At 51.3% G+C, this 12143-nt stretch overlaps 1 protein-coding gene across 1 annotated transcript; it reads left to right on the top strand.

Annotated features, from left to right (window-relative positions):
• Positions 1-385: 385 nt before the first annotated feature.
• On the top strand, positions 386-8072 carry LOC119431451 (solute carrier family 22 member 7-like). The gene is made up of 5 exons (XM_037698939.2): positions 386-1053; positions 4328-4459; positions 5344-5722; positions 6108-6525; positions 7061-8072. Exons 1-5 carry the CDS (start codon positions 805-807, stop codon positions 8070-8072), a joined length of 2190 nt encoding a protein of 729 aa, XP_037554867.2. The 5' UTR covers positions 386-804.
• The last annotated feature ends 4071 nt before the right edge of the window (positions 8073-12143 follow it).

Raw genomic sequence — 12143 nt, 5'->3', positions numbered from 1 at the left:
ACGATACATTAAGGTCCCTCTCAATTATTGGTTACGTCTTTGTGTTTCTTAATGAGGTTACACTCACATTCGGCTGCGACGGAGAAAACGACGTCACTGGCGGTATGCCCGCAGTCCGCCGTTGTCGGATTGCCCACTTGCGATTCATCAATATTAAATTGCTTCAAAAGTAAATCTGACCGTCACGTAAGACAATGAATGGCTCATACCCCCTTAGGCAATGGCTCATAGCCCCGTAAACGCGGCCTCCCCGTTACGACAGAAGAGAATTGTGAAATTCTACGCTGGAATGAAGAGCGGCAACGAAGCCAGCTGTGGAAGAAGACGACGACGCTCGAGCCATTTCTGACGATGATAGTTTCTGCGAAGAGGCGACAGCCGGACGTATCGGCTAGCCATATGCAGCTTCGGATCCTTCGGTCTGAAGGATCGTTCCCGGTGTGCCACTGCCCGTGAGCAGTAGAGTAAAGGCCACGGGATTGCGGAGACACTGAATTTATTCGTAATTCAGATCCGCTACATGAAATTGACGGGTTGTCTGGAAAGATCTCAATGCCAAATTTCAACTGCAGTCCTCAAATTCAACCTACATTAAAATGTGCAAATGAAAATCGGCTTTAGCGTGAAATCCCTGGTTCGTAAACTTTTGACTCAGATGAGTACACGTGCTGATATGGCTTCGTCTGGTCTCCCTGTTGCAGAAAAACGAAGAAGAGGCGTGCTCGTGAATCGCCCTCGCCGTCGGCTGTCTCCGAGGCGAGCACGCTCTTGCAATCCAACGCATCCACGCCCCTTAAGGATGCCATGTCGACGGCGACCATCTCGATCGACTCGGGAGCCGACCTGGCTGCCGCCCGCAGCGCCACTTCGACGCCGGTGGCCAAGGTAGTTCCCGAGGTTGGTGCGTCGACCACAACCCGCGGTGCGGCCTGGCGGCGCGGAAAAAGCAGCAGCGTCATCAAGGACGAGAAACTGACATCCATGGCGCTGGTTGTCGAGGCCTCAGAGAACACCGGCATCACGCACACTGCCACGGACCCGGACATGGCGGCAGTGAGCACGCTTTCTCGTTGTCTGGACATGTCGTCGTGTCTTAGTTAAAAGGCACTGGGCCAATGCACCAGTCCGTCGAATCAATCAATCAATCAATCAATCAATCAATCAATCAATCAATCAATCAATCAATCAATCAATCAATCCACCCGGTCGTGTCGTAGTTAGGCACACGGGGTAACTAAAGTTTGGCAGCAATCTGCAAGTCAAACGATCAATCGACGCTGCCGTGTCCAACTTGAAGTACGCGAGGCCACTGTTGAACTGTGCCAAACCAATCAGTCAATTAATGAACATATGTATCCTTTGTAACGCTGACATGATGGTTGGTGACTTGGATTGCATTAGATTCAGATGCGGACCAGGCTCGCTCGTTAGGAAGCCGTTATATTGTGTGCTGACCGAATTGTGTCTGGATACAGCTAGGTACCAGACTGTCCCCTTTGAGCAAAAAGTTGAATTGATAAAGAACACCAAGGTTAACTGAACAAACTAAGAAACACAAGCAAACTGTACAAGCTGACAAATACAAACTAACGAAAGACACTTAACGCGCTTTCGATTTTGTCGCGATTTCTCAGCGCAAAGTTTTCGCAGTATTTTGAGCACAATATTTATAAGTTTACTTGATGTATTTAGAACAGAAAGTTTATAGTTACATGCTACTTGATATTTTCCAAGCCTTGCAAGGCTTAGAAAATGTGCGCAGTCACAAGCCGGGACGTCTCCTGTCACGGATGAGATAACATTGATATAGATGCTTAGGTTGCTGCAGACGTTCTGATGTGCTACCTTCCGGGATTCGCAACGGTAACAAGTCGCCATAATTACAATGTGTTGACGGTGTGAAAGTTATAGAACACGTTCCTGGAGTTTCATGAGGAGAACAAGGCTTGTTCCTCGGAGATTACGACCTTCTGGTGCTGTCAGTTGTGCCATTATTGTTGCAATTGGCCTTAGTTTTGATGGACCACTTATACCGTAAAATATACGGGATGACTTTCATGAGCAGCGGTAGTTGTCAGTCTGTTTTTGCTACTGCTTCTTGGACTGAGATGGCTATTGAGACACATTGGCGCTGGATAAAGTAAACATAGTAATCTAGATCTTAGTCGATTCGAGTTTCCAGCTTCTCGAGGGGTACTGGATGCTTTAGCGAGCGGGGTGTGTTTTTGCTGCTAGCCGTCGGTTTCAAGTCATATGCGTACTGCCGTAACCATAATGCAAAACGCTGTGTACGGGCACATCGTGCTGATCTGGGGTTTCCCAGAATGCTAGCTAAAGGCTTGTGATCTGTGAGTCGACGGACGTAGGCTCTTCACAAGTAAAGCTGAAAGGGATTTGTGCCCAACACAGCGGTTAACAACTCCCGTTTGATCTGAGAATAGCGGCTTTCAAATGTTGTTAGCGCGCTGCTTGAGTACCACGATGTTTGTGTCAGAATTGCACCAAGGGCATGTGGGCTAGGTGATGGCGTCAACGACAAGTTTTGTGTGTTTGGACGGGTCAGTGTAGGCCAATTTAGAAGATTTCCACATGGCTTGTTTGAAATGGTTGAAGGCCTGCTGACGACAGGCAGTCTATCGATTAGTTGCATTTTCGAATGTCCACTCGCGTAAAGAGGGATACGTGAGATCAGGGAGGTTTCGGAAAAGACAACCGGGATAATTCACTATGCGGAGAAGGGACTTGACTTCTTGTGACGACTCTGGCGTTCTGACTCGCGAGAAGCCCTGAATTTGCAGCCGGCCTTCTGCTGAGAACACAAGTCCAAATAAGGTTATTTCTTTCCGGTGGAAATGATACTTCCTTTCACTGAGCGTTAGTCGTACCTCTTGGAGTCTGTGGAGAACAGCCTCCAATGCAGCGTTGTACTCTTGTTCAGTTCATAGACCAAGATATCGTCACTGACGTTCAACATATTTGGGAAATTGTTTAGCACTTGGCGGATGGTGTCATAAAAGATTTCTGCGGCACTGCAAGTGTCGAAGACGAGACACTTGTAGCGAAATAGTCAAACAGGTGTGGAAAACGTCAGCTTTCTAGACGACTCCAATCGATGGTAGCCATTTTTCAAATCAAAGCTGTATAAAACTGTAGCTCCATTCAATGCCACATTGATGTCTACAGTTAGATATAGGTGCATTTCTGTATGATTGACTGTGTTGAGAATACACATATCAATGCATACTCTAATCTCATCAGAGTGATGAGCTTTGGGAATGCTAACTAACGATGATATCCTATGAACCCAGCATCGACCTATCATCGACCCAGCAGTTGAGTTCTGTCTCTACACGTATGTGCAATGCAAAGGGAGGTTGGAAAATTGAAGGGACTTTTTCTTCTGCGAACAGATTTTATAATCTTTGAGCTTTTCAACTTGTAATAGGTCTGGTATCATTTGAACGATTGACTTTTTCTAAAAAAATTCTTCAATTTGATATGTGACATGTAAGAAGTCAAGAGAAGTTGCTGCTGCAGAACTCCTGGGAAAACAAAGACGTCTTCTTCGGTGCACTTGTCGTTGTATGTCACAGAGATTTCCAAACAGCTGTAAGAGAGACGTTGCTCTTATCGACAAACTTTGAAGTTTCTTCAAAGTGGTTGTTGAGGTTACAATTACGGAGATCATTTCACCGATGACTGACACCGTTGCATCGTTGGCAGCATCTGTGTCGATCAGAAAGACAACAAGTTGACTTTGGACTGGTTACTCTGGGGGTCTGTTCGGAATATCATGGCTTAGAATGACATAATCGTTACTGCTTGAGCTTGTGTCATGACTTACTGCTTTAACTGTATACAGCGTCGAACGAGACAGTTTCTCAAAATGGCCGATCTTGTTGCAGGCCGTGCAAGTTTTGCCCCCGGACAGCACGACCTACCACCTATATGTGGCTATTGACAACCGCAGTTGCGACAAACTTTTGCTTGTCGTGTCGTTCTGTTTCATAGGACTGTAGAGAAGGTGACTTTAGATTTCGATGTCGCCTTTAGCGGCGATGTTGCCCCGACGTTTCCAGACGGTTGGCTGTGTCGCGCTGTTCTATCTAAAATGCAGGCTGAGGCTCTTCTCTTGATCTCGGAGATGTCGCGTTCTACGTTTCGTTCAACGTCTTCGACACCAATGTAACGTTGACATGCTGCTTGATGACTTGGATAGAGTCAGCCGCGTGGATGGCTCGCTCGTTAGGAAGGCATTTGATCAATGCTTTGGTTGCCAACCGTAAATAACCAGTTTACTTTTTTTCGTTTTTACGCCCGTACACAGGCCGTTGCTATGCGAGAATGGGACGAGTTTGAGAATATAATGGACCAGAGCCGACCGCTGTCCGGCAATTCCGCGATTGAGAAGGATGACAGACTAGGGATGCCGTCGTCTTCGGAGCAGCTGTCGCCAGCGGTAAGCCACCGATAGATTGCTATATACATAGATAGCGTCGCGATAAACATGTGATATGGTTGTATACTGTATACTAGCTGAGCTGCCATTTCACACCGACGAAGGCTCGCTATGGCGGGGCCACAAATAGAAGGCTCCGCGAAATGTTTTTCGCTGCTATTCTGGCGTCCGCAACACTGGGTCATATCGGGACAGGACATCCACGTAAAACTAGGGCGGCTGCACTACTTCAGTTGCTTACAATGCATGGGGACTACAATTAGTCATCACAGGGCCAACATAGGAAGCTTGACGATGAAGCAAAGTTTTCTCGACATGGGGGGCTTGTCATTGTCAGGGCGGCCCGATCGCCTGGCCTGTGAGCAGATCCAGAAGTATAGACCCTGGGCTCTCCCGGTTGTTCGTTTATACTGCATGGTCCTCGCGTACTGTCATCGGTGACTATCGTGAACTCCGGGCAGTGAAGCGAACGCTACGGATTCGCGTCAGCAAAACCAGAATAGAGAATCTGAACAAAGGCCTCCTTCATTGCCTGCCTGTAACCTCCCTGAGCGCGATGGCGACTTTAAAGGAAGCTTGTGGGAAGGATTAGCAGCGTGTCATGGGCGAATCCTCTTCCCTTCTCAGGACGCACAATGGGCTCGTTACTAAATGGCTGATGTGAGCCCTAGCCTTTGCGGCACCGTACGGAGTTGAGACGGAGTGTAGGAACGAGCGCATTTGCCGTTGAACGATTGGCTGATCCCGCAGCAGCCTTTTTATGAGTCTGTTAGTACGTGGTCCGTAATTTCTCTAGACTTCACGACAAGGTGAGCAGCGGCAGAATTCAAACCCACGCCCCCCGAGGTCCCTTTAAGTTATTTAACCTGGCTGTGCATGCGCAGGTCTCTTACGATGGCCAGGACCCCTCACCGTCGCCGCCACCCAAGCGCAAAGCGCGCGGACTGAGTACGGTGACGTTCGGCGACGCGCAGTCGTACCGCCTCACGTCGGCAGAGCCGTCGACGAGCGAGATTCTGGGCCAGGGATCGCGTCAGCTGCGCATCTTGGCTTGCGCCCAGCTGTCCCTCGGGGCGCTCGCCTTTCACTACCAGTCGATGCGGCTGCTGGCACCTGTCGACGTGGTGGACCACTGGTGCAGGCAGCCGCCCGAGTTCGCCAACCAGAGCGCGCACGCCTGGAAGAGCGCCTCCATTCCCGTGGGTCCCGACGGCCGCTACAGCAGATGCACCGTCTACAGGTTTCCCTACTCACACGGTGCGGGTGCGTAGAGTACAGACGCTTTTTAGAGTTGATGAGTTTGTTGACAATCCATTGCCACAAAATCAGTGAAAGTACGTTCCAGGAGTTTCACAAGCTCAGCGTGATTCCACGTGTTCTGACTTTCTGTACTGAAATGATAGTATTCAGTCACAGACCAGGAATGCAGCAACCAGGGCCCCTCAGTGGTAGCATATGTGTACATGCGCCAGTGACCTATCCCAATTTCGGTGGGTCGCGCTGCTTACATTCACATGGTGGAGGATTCCTCCGTCGCGTGAGTGCGAGGGTAAAGTTCCCTCATCCCGCATGACAATCGCTGTCATTGTTTCGCCCGTTGGGCGTTACTATAACAATTTTATGTACGTTCTCTCTCTGAACGACGCAGAAGCAGCCACACCGGGGTCCGCGTCCTCCTCGATGTTGTGGCCCGGGGTCTTCGCCCGGCCCAGGGGCGAGCTTCCGTGCCGCGACTGGGACTACGACGTGCCTCCGGGCGTGCTCACGGCCCTGAACCAGTGGGACCTGGTGTGCTCCAACGCGTGGCTGGTGCTCGCGGCGCGCCTCTACACCTACTTCGGAGGGGTCGTCTGCATGCCCTTCCTCGGCAAAGTGGCGGACAGAATGGGTCGCAGGCCGGTCCTGCTCACCTGCGCCGTGGTCGCGGTGGCCGCCGCAGCGATGACAGTGTTCGCGCACTCGTTCCTGCAGCTCGTCCTGTCGCGCATGGTGGTGGCGGCTTCGCTGAACGGCTTCTCGCTCGTCTCCACCATTCTTCTCTTTGAGGTCACCTACGAGGCCACCAGGTTGGTGATTGCGCATTTTCACAACGAATAGGCGATGTTCCAAACATGACGGCCATGATGTCACCCGTCCTTTTGTGGCTGCTTGCGTGATGGTATGATGTGAAAGCACGTGTTCACGAAGCCGCTGTTCACCAGGAGTCGCTGGCAGATCCAATTGGAAGGTTATGACCTTGGCCACCTTCCCCACTCTCTCAAGTTTTTAGCCCTACACCCCTCCGCGCCCCTCTGCCAGACTTATACACATACGTCTCCTGAAACGATGTTGAGCCCACTTGAACTGTTGTCTGCTTAGAACAGGGCTCCCCTTCATGCTAAGCCTTATGCGTTCCTGCCAGAAGCTGTATTCTCGTTGGGTATCGTAGTGGATTGAGGATGTCACGACAAACTGCGGAAACCTATCGATGGGTGGGTCTGACGGGTGCACTCGAACGAGCGCAGATTCCGATAAAGCTGCCGCGGTAAAACGCAGGACTGACTACTTCTGCGGGGCGATCGCAGCGGGCGTAATCTGCGACTGGGCTCCTTGTCTCCTCAGCGCCGCCAGAGTCGTCTTCGACCGGCGCACGCTGGCGTTCGCCTTCCTCGTGCCGGTATCCCTGCTACTGACCACTTTCCAGGCCGCCCGGGAGTCCTCGCGGTGGCTGCTCGTCACCGAGGACGTCGCCGACTTCGTCGACAGGCACTACGCCACGTCCCCGTATGGGTGGCGGCGCTCTGACGCCGAACTGGACCGCACCTCTATCCGACGGCTGGGTGCGACCAGGGCTGTCGCGGCTTCCGAAGGACGTCGCGCCACGGAGGGATCACTGCAGCCTGGCAGCGCGGTCAGCACGATCGTCCTGCCCGGATTTGTGGCGAGGACCGCATCGCTGTCAGTGCTCTTCCTAAGCCTGTTTGTCATCATGAACGAAACGCCGCGATGCGGTGCACCGGAAAGGGACCCGCACATATCCCCGGCGTCACCGGCCCTGTCCTCCTGGCGGACGGCGTTCCTGGTGATCCCGCGCGCAGCCAGTGTCCTGCTGGCGGCTCGACTGTTGCAACGCTGCGAGCGCAAGAGGGCGCTGATGCTAGGTCTCCCTCTCAGCTGCGCCGCCATTGCTCTGCTAGCCCTTGTCGAGCCGGCCCTCCCGAGCGGTGGCTGGTTCGTCTACGTCGTGGTTGTTGTGGGCGAGCTGGTGTTAGCGACCGTGTTCGTCAACCTAGCTTTCGCCTGCGTCTACTGCCTCGAACTGTACGCGACGGTGGAGCGTGCCACGGGCTTGGGCACCGCCTGCTCGGCGGGATTTCTGGGCGGCGTCGCGCTTACGTGCCTCTTCGAGGGCCAAGACCCAGCAGTGCGGAAGGTGTGCGGCCTGTCGCTGGCCGTCGTGGCCTTGCTGCTGGTTGACCGGCTGCCCGAGACCAAGGACGCCCGAGGGGCTGACGCGGTGCTCGACGCAATCTCGGAGCTCAAGCGCTACAGTATGTCTAGCGCGTCGAAGGGCTTCGCGAATCCGCGTCCATCGACCGACTCCGGTTCCTTCCCATTGACAGCTTGTGACTGAAATCCCCCGAGTACAAAATGTGTCGCGTTACCATCTTTACAATTTCAAGACCTAATTGTCGAAATATCAAAACTGCATATTGAATTCCCATCTGTTGTACGTGTCAACGATATTCAGTATGTGTTTTACCTGAATTTTGTTTCTCTGTCCACCGTTGAAGAATGAGACGGAGGCAGCCTTTATCTATGGTCATGTTGTAACACCGCTACGACAAAGACTGCTTGCTGTGGCTTGTCTGTGCGCCGAAGCGCGTGCAAACTAAACCTTTTTGTCGTTCAGTTCTCGACGCTTGTGAAGCAGCACAGAGACATTTAAGCCAGGGCACCCCAACTGTGCTTATTTATATATCATGTTATCCGCGTCTCTGTTTACTGTAGTTAAGAAAGTTGCGCATTTCGAGTGTGCCGGTGATCTTGTTTGCGAAGAAGATCAGCAGGAATTTAGCTACAATATGCCCGTGGCGACCCGTGGGGTAAAACAATGCCAACTGTGAAAGAACGAACGGGGCGCGCAGAGCAGGCTCACCAAGTGCAGTGTATTTGGTGCTGAGTCCCAACCAGGCAAGCCTCGTCTTAGAGTCAGCGTAACCTACAAAGGCTCAGGCCCTCTTGTTCGAACGTTTGCTGCAACCTGAGCCATCCCCTTCTCTGGCCACTGGGTAGCTTCAAGTGTTGATTTTATTACGAACACGTTGTCTTCTATTTGGCTCCAGGTAATTTTTGATCGAGAACACATTTCCCACACAAAAATGATCTTCGCCGTGATTGGCTGCACTGGGCTGTCTCTCTTGCGTGTGCATGCGACATTTCTCACTGCAAAGATTCTCGAGAGGTTTATGTAAGCGTTCATGAAAAACTGCGTGATCGATGGTGAAATGAGATGTCACGGTGCCATTGAAACAACCACGTGGCTGACGACATGACGGTGGCAGCCCAGCGGCGCTGCATTGAATTGTTTTGCTAATGTTAGAAAAGTTGTTGAACCAACTGTTAGGAATATTACGAGGGTAGAATAAATATTAAATTATGGTTTTATTATTCACCATTGTACTAAAGCTAATATTCTTTAGTGCCAGTTTCAATAGGACTAACGCACATCAGTAGATTCTGTACGGGGCGTTTAAAGCTTATCTGACCGCCGCGTAGCAGCACCTAGGATTCACTTTCTCTCAACACCTAACAGGAGAGCTCTAGGTGCTAAAGGACGAAAACGGCTTACAATGATCGGAACGTCATCAGCGCATCTGGCGCCGCCGCCTGCAGTAGTTTACTTGCCTCATCAGTTCACGTTGCGCCGCCTTCAGCAGAAGTTAGTGTCGCCGCAGCGCTGTCGCATTACCGTAATGGCGCCAAGACGACCGCAGCCGCTTACTGACGAAGAACGGAAACGCGGAAGGGCAGCGTTTTCACGTCGATACAGATTACGCCAGCAACAACCCAACGACGCCGCCCAGAGCGGGGAACTGTAGCAACACGCTGTCGAACACAACAAACAAGAGGAACGACGCCGTGCCGAAGCCGCCCGACACCGCCGTTCCGTGGGCATGCCGTAATCCAGAACAAGCGCAGGAAATACAAGCGCACATATGTTTCCTTCATTTGCTACATTTCCCTCGTCATCTCATACCACATCCACATCCGCTGCGGGCTATCTGTAACGCGAGTGAACATTGCTTCTACTAGCCTCTTCTACGTCGTCTCGTGCAGGTCCCACTTAACAGTTCGGTGTTGCAACCGCGCTTCTCCGGTTCACGATTCTTTCGCAGTCGTACTCGCAATTATACGAAACACACCAGCATATACGACCACAAAACACCACGTCATTACTACGAAATGCTTACGCATCATTTACACAACTCCCAGAGAAGATTCTGCGTGGAATTTTTTACGCTGCATATACCAGTGTACATACCCCTCTCGTATTAGAACTAATTCATCCAGCAAGCTGAATGCTAATGACATCTTCGGCTGGTAGATTCAGAGCGTTCTGACCGCTCTTGCGAGCAGCGTTGTCTTCGGCTGGTGGAAAGAGAGCACGCGCCTTGCGTGAGGCTGGTCACTTTCTATCGCACTCCTGCCGAGTCGGGCTCTTAAGCGCTCACAAGCCCTGTCGTCGGAAGGAGTAGTCGAGATTGAGAGCGTTTTGAGCCTGGTCATAACACAGAGTCGCCGCTTTCAAATAGGCCAGTGCATGCTGGCGTCTCGACGAACGCTCGTCCCATCTAAAGTCCCTAGATATTTTTTTTTGCTTTCTTGAAGTAGCGACAAGCTTTAAGCACCGCCGACGAATCTCATTGGGCGGCGCTCATTCCGGCAGCCATGTTCTTCCTAACGCTGTTCACCCGCATTCACTTAAGCACGCTTCTGCGAGCAGCGTAGATAGCAGCGGCCGTGGACGGTCGCATGCTATCTAGGAAGATAATGGCGGCCGACGGAGTAGCTGTCGCTACTTAAAAAAGTTCGTCGTGGGGGTGATTGTTGTAGCATGGAACAGCCAACGAGAGAGAGAAGAGTGAGAAATCTTGATTTTCAGTTTTCCAAAAAGGGGCCGCTAGGTCCCTGTGACGCAAGGCCGATCGATGTTCGCGCGATAACCTTCAAATCGCGCTAGACTGTACATGCAGTGTGACGTCACACATTCTGACACCGTAACTATTCACAAACCAAACTTTATTCGCAGGGCAGCGAGGAACGCCGTATCCGCCCGATTCTGAGGCCGAATGCACAAAGCTTTCCGTTTGTAAGTGCTACCTGCCGAATGAGCGGCCACGTTCGCTAATAATACGTCCCGCATCAGGATTGGCAGAAACTAGTTCTTACGAATAGTTATTAATTCCATTTCGTGAATACAGCTCTTGATTCGGAGGCGACCAGTCGAAGATACCATAAGTATATTAACTTGGGGTGATCTATGATAGTAGACTCAATTGGCCACCGCGTATTGAGCGTTGGACAAACATTCACGTAGAATCTCCTCAGGGAGTTATCTGCTCAATGCGTAAGCATTTCGTAGTAAACGCGTGGTGTTCAGTGCTCACACTCAACACTGATGGTAAACCTAGCACTGCTCAGCGGCGGCGGTCGTCTTGGCGCCATTACGTTAAATGCGACAGCGCTGCGGTGACACGAACCGCTGCGAAAGGCGGCACAACGTGAACTGATAAGGCAACCCAACTACTGCAGATGGCGGTGCCATTCGCGCTGATGACGTTCCGATCCGAAGCCACGGCTGCTCCGTAGATCTGGCTTACTAGATGTGTACCTATAGTGCGTGCCTGATTGCACACGTCACGCAGTCACAGAGACGCGCTCGTGCCACTGCTCGCGTGTTCGTCGTCGTCAGTCTTCCACAGTTTGCGAACTTGAAAGCGATCGTCCTACGCGGAGGACGGACAGACGCTCGGATAGTTTTCTCGTTGGGTAACCATAGAAATGCTTGCGCATTTTTTTTAAAAAGTGGCCGTGCTTTCGGGATATTGTGAGAACTGAGTAACAATCAGTCTGGAAGGAGCAGAGACTCGCACACTGCTAACAATGTATACTGCGTGCAGGTATAAGATCAGCATTAGAATTTGGGTGCATGTTCTGTTCTCCGGAGCTGCCGCTTGTGAGATTCGTCCCCTGGTTCCAGAGGGCGATGCGCTCCGTCTTTAATGACCCATGGTTCCCCGTGTTTGTGAAACGGAAACGCGGAACTATATACATACGGAACAGAGCGAGTGTTTTGTTGGCGGATCCTCTAAAGGAAAAAGGTATTTTATTTTTAGCGAGTGTGAGAGTTCTGTTTAGTTTGCCGGCCTGTGCCAGTAACACGGGAGACCATGAACAAAGCCCAGTATGCTGAACTTGTTTTCCGGACTGAGCTTGAACGGAATTGAAGTGCGTTGAACCAGAACCGAACAGGTACGTATTTCTATTCGACGTAATACCCTTTTAAACGTGACGAATTCGGTTGTGTGCGTGCGTGTGTGATTATGTGTGCATGTGCGTGTGTATTTGTGCGCCTGTGCGTGTGTGCGCCGGTGCTCTTTTCTGTTTGACATAATACCATGGTTAGCGTAACGAATTTGAT

This window comes from Dermacentor silvarum, chromosome 10 (genome assembly GCF_013339745.2).
Source record: "Dermacentor silvarum isolate Dsil-2018 chromosome 10, BIME_Dsil_1.4, whole genome shotgun sequence".
Taxonomy (NCBI): domain Eukaryota; kingdom Metazoa; phylum Arthropoda; class Arachnida; order Ixodida; family Ixodidae; genus Dermacentor; species Dermacentor silvarum.
The sequence above is the reverse complement of the archived record's forward strand: the minus strand, read 5'-3'. Positions and strand labels throughout refer to the sequence as shown.

Coding starts and splice junctions, on each gene's coding strand:
- LOC119431451 (XM_037698939.2), top strand. CDS start 805: ATGTCGACGGCGACCATCTCGATCGACTCGGGAGCCGACCTGGCTGCC. Junction 1,054..4,327: donor CGGACCCGGACATGGCGGCA/GTGAGCACGCTT, acceptor GCCCGTACACAG/GCCGTTGCTATGCGAGAATG. Junction 5,723..6,107: donor TCCCTACTCACACGGTGCGG/GTGCGTAGAGTA, acceptor TGAACGACGCAG/AAGCAGCCACACCGGGGTCC.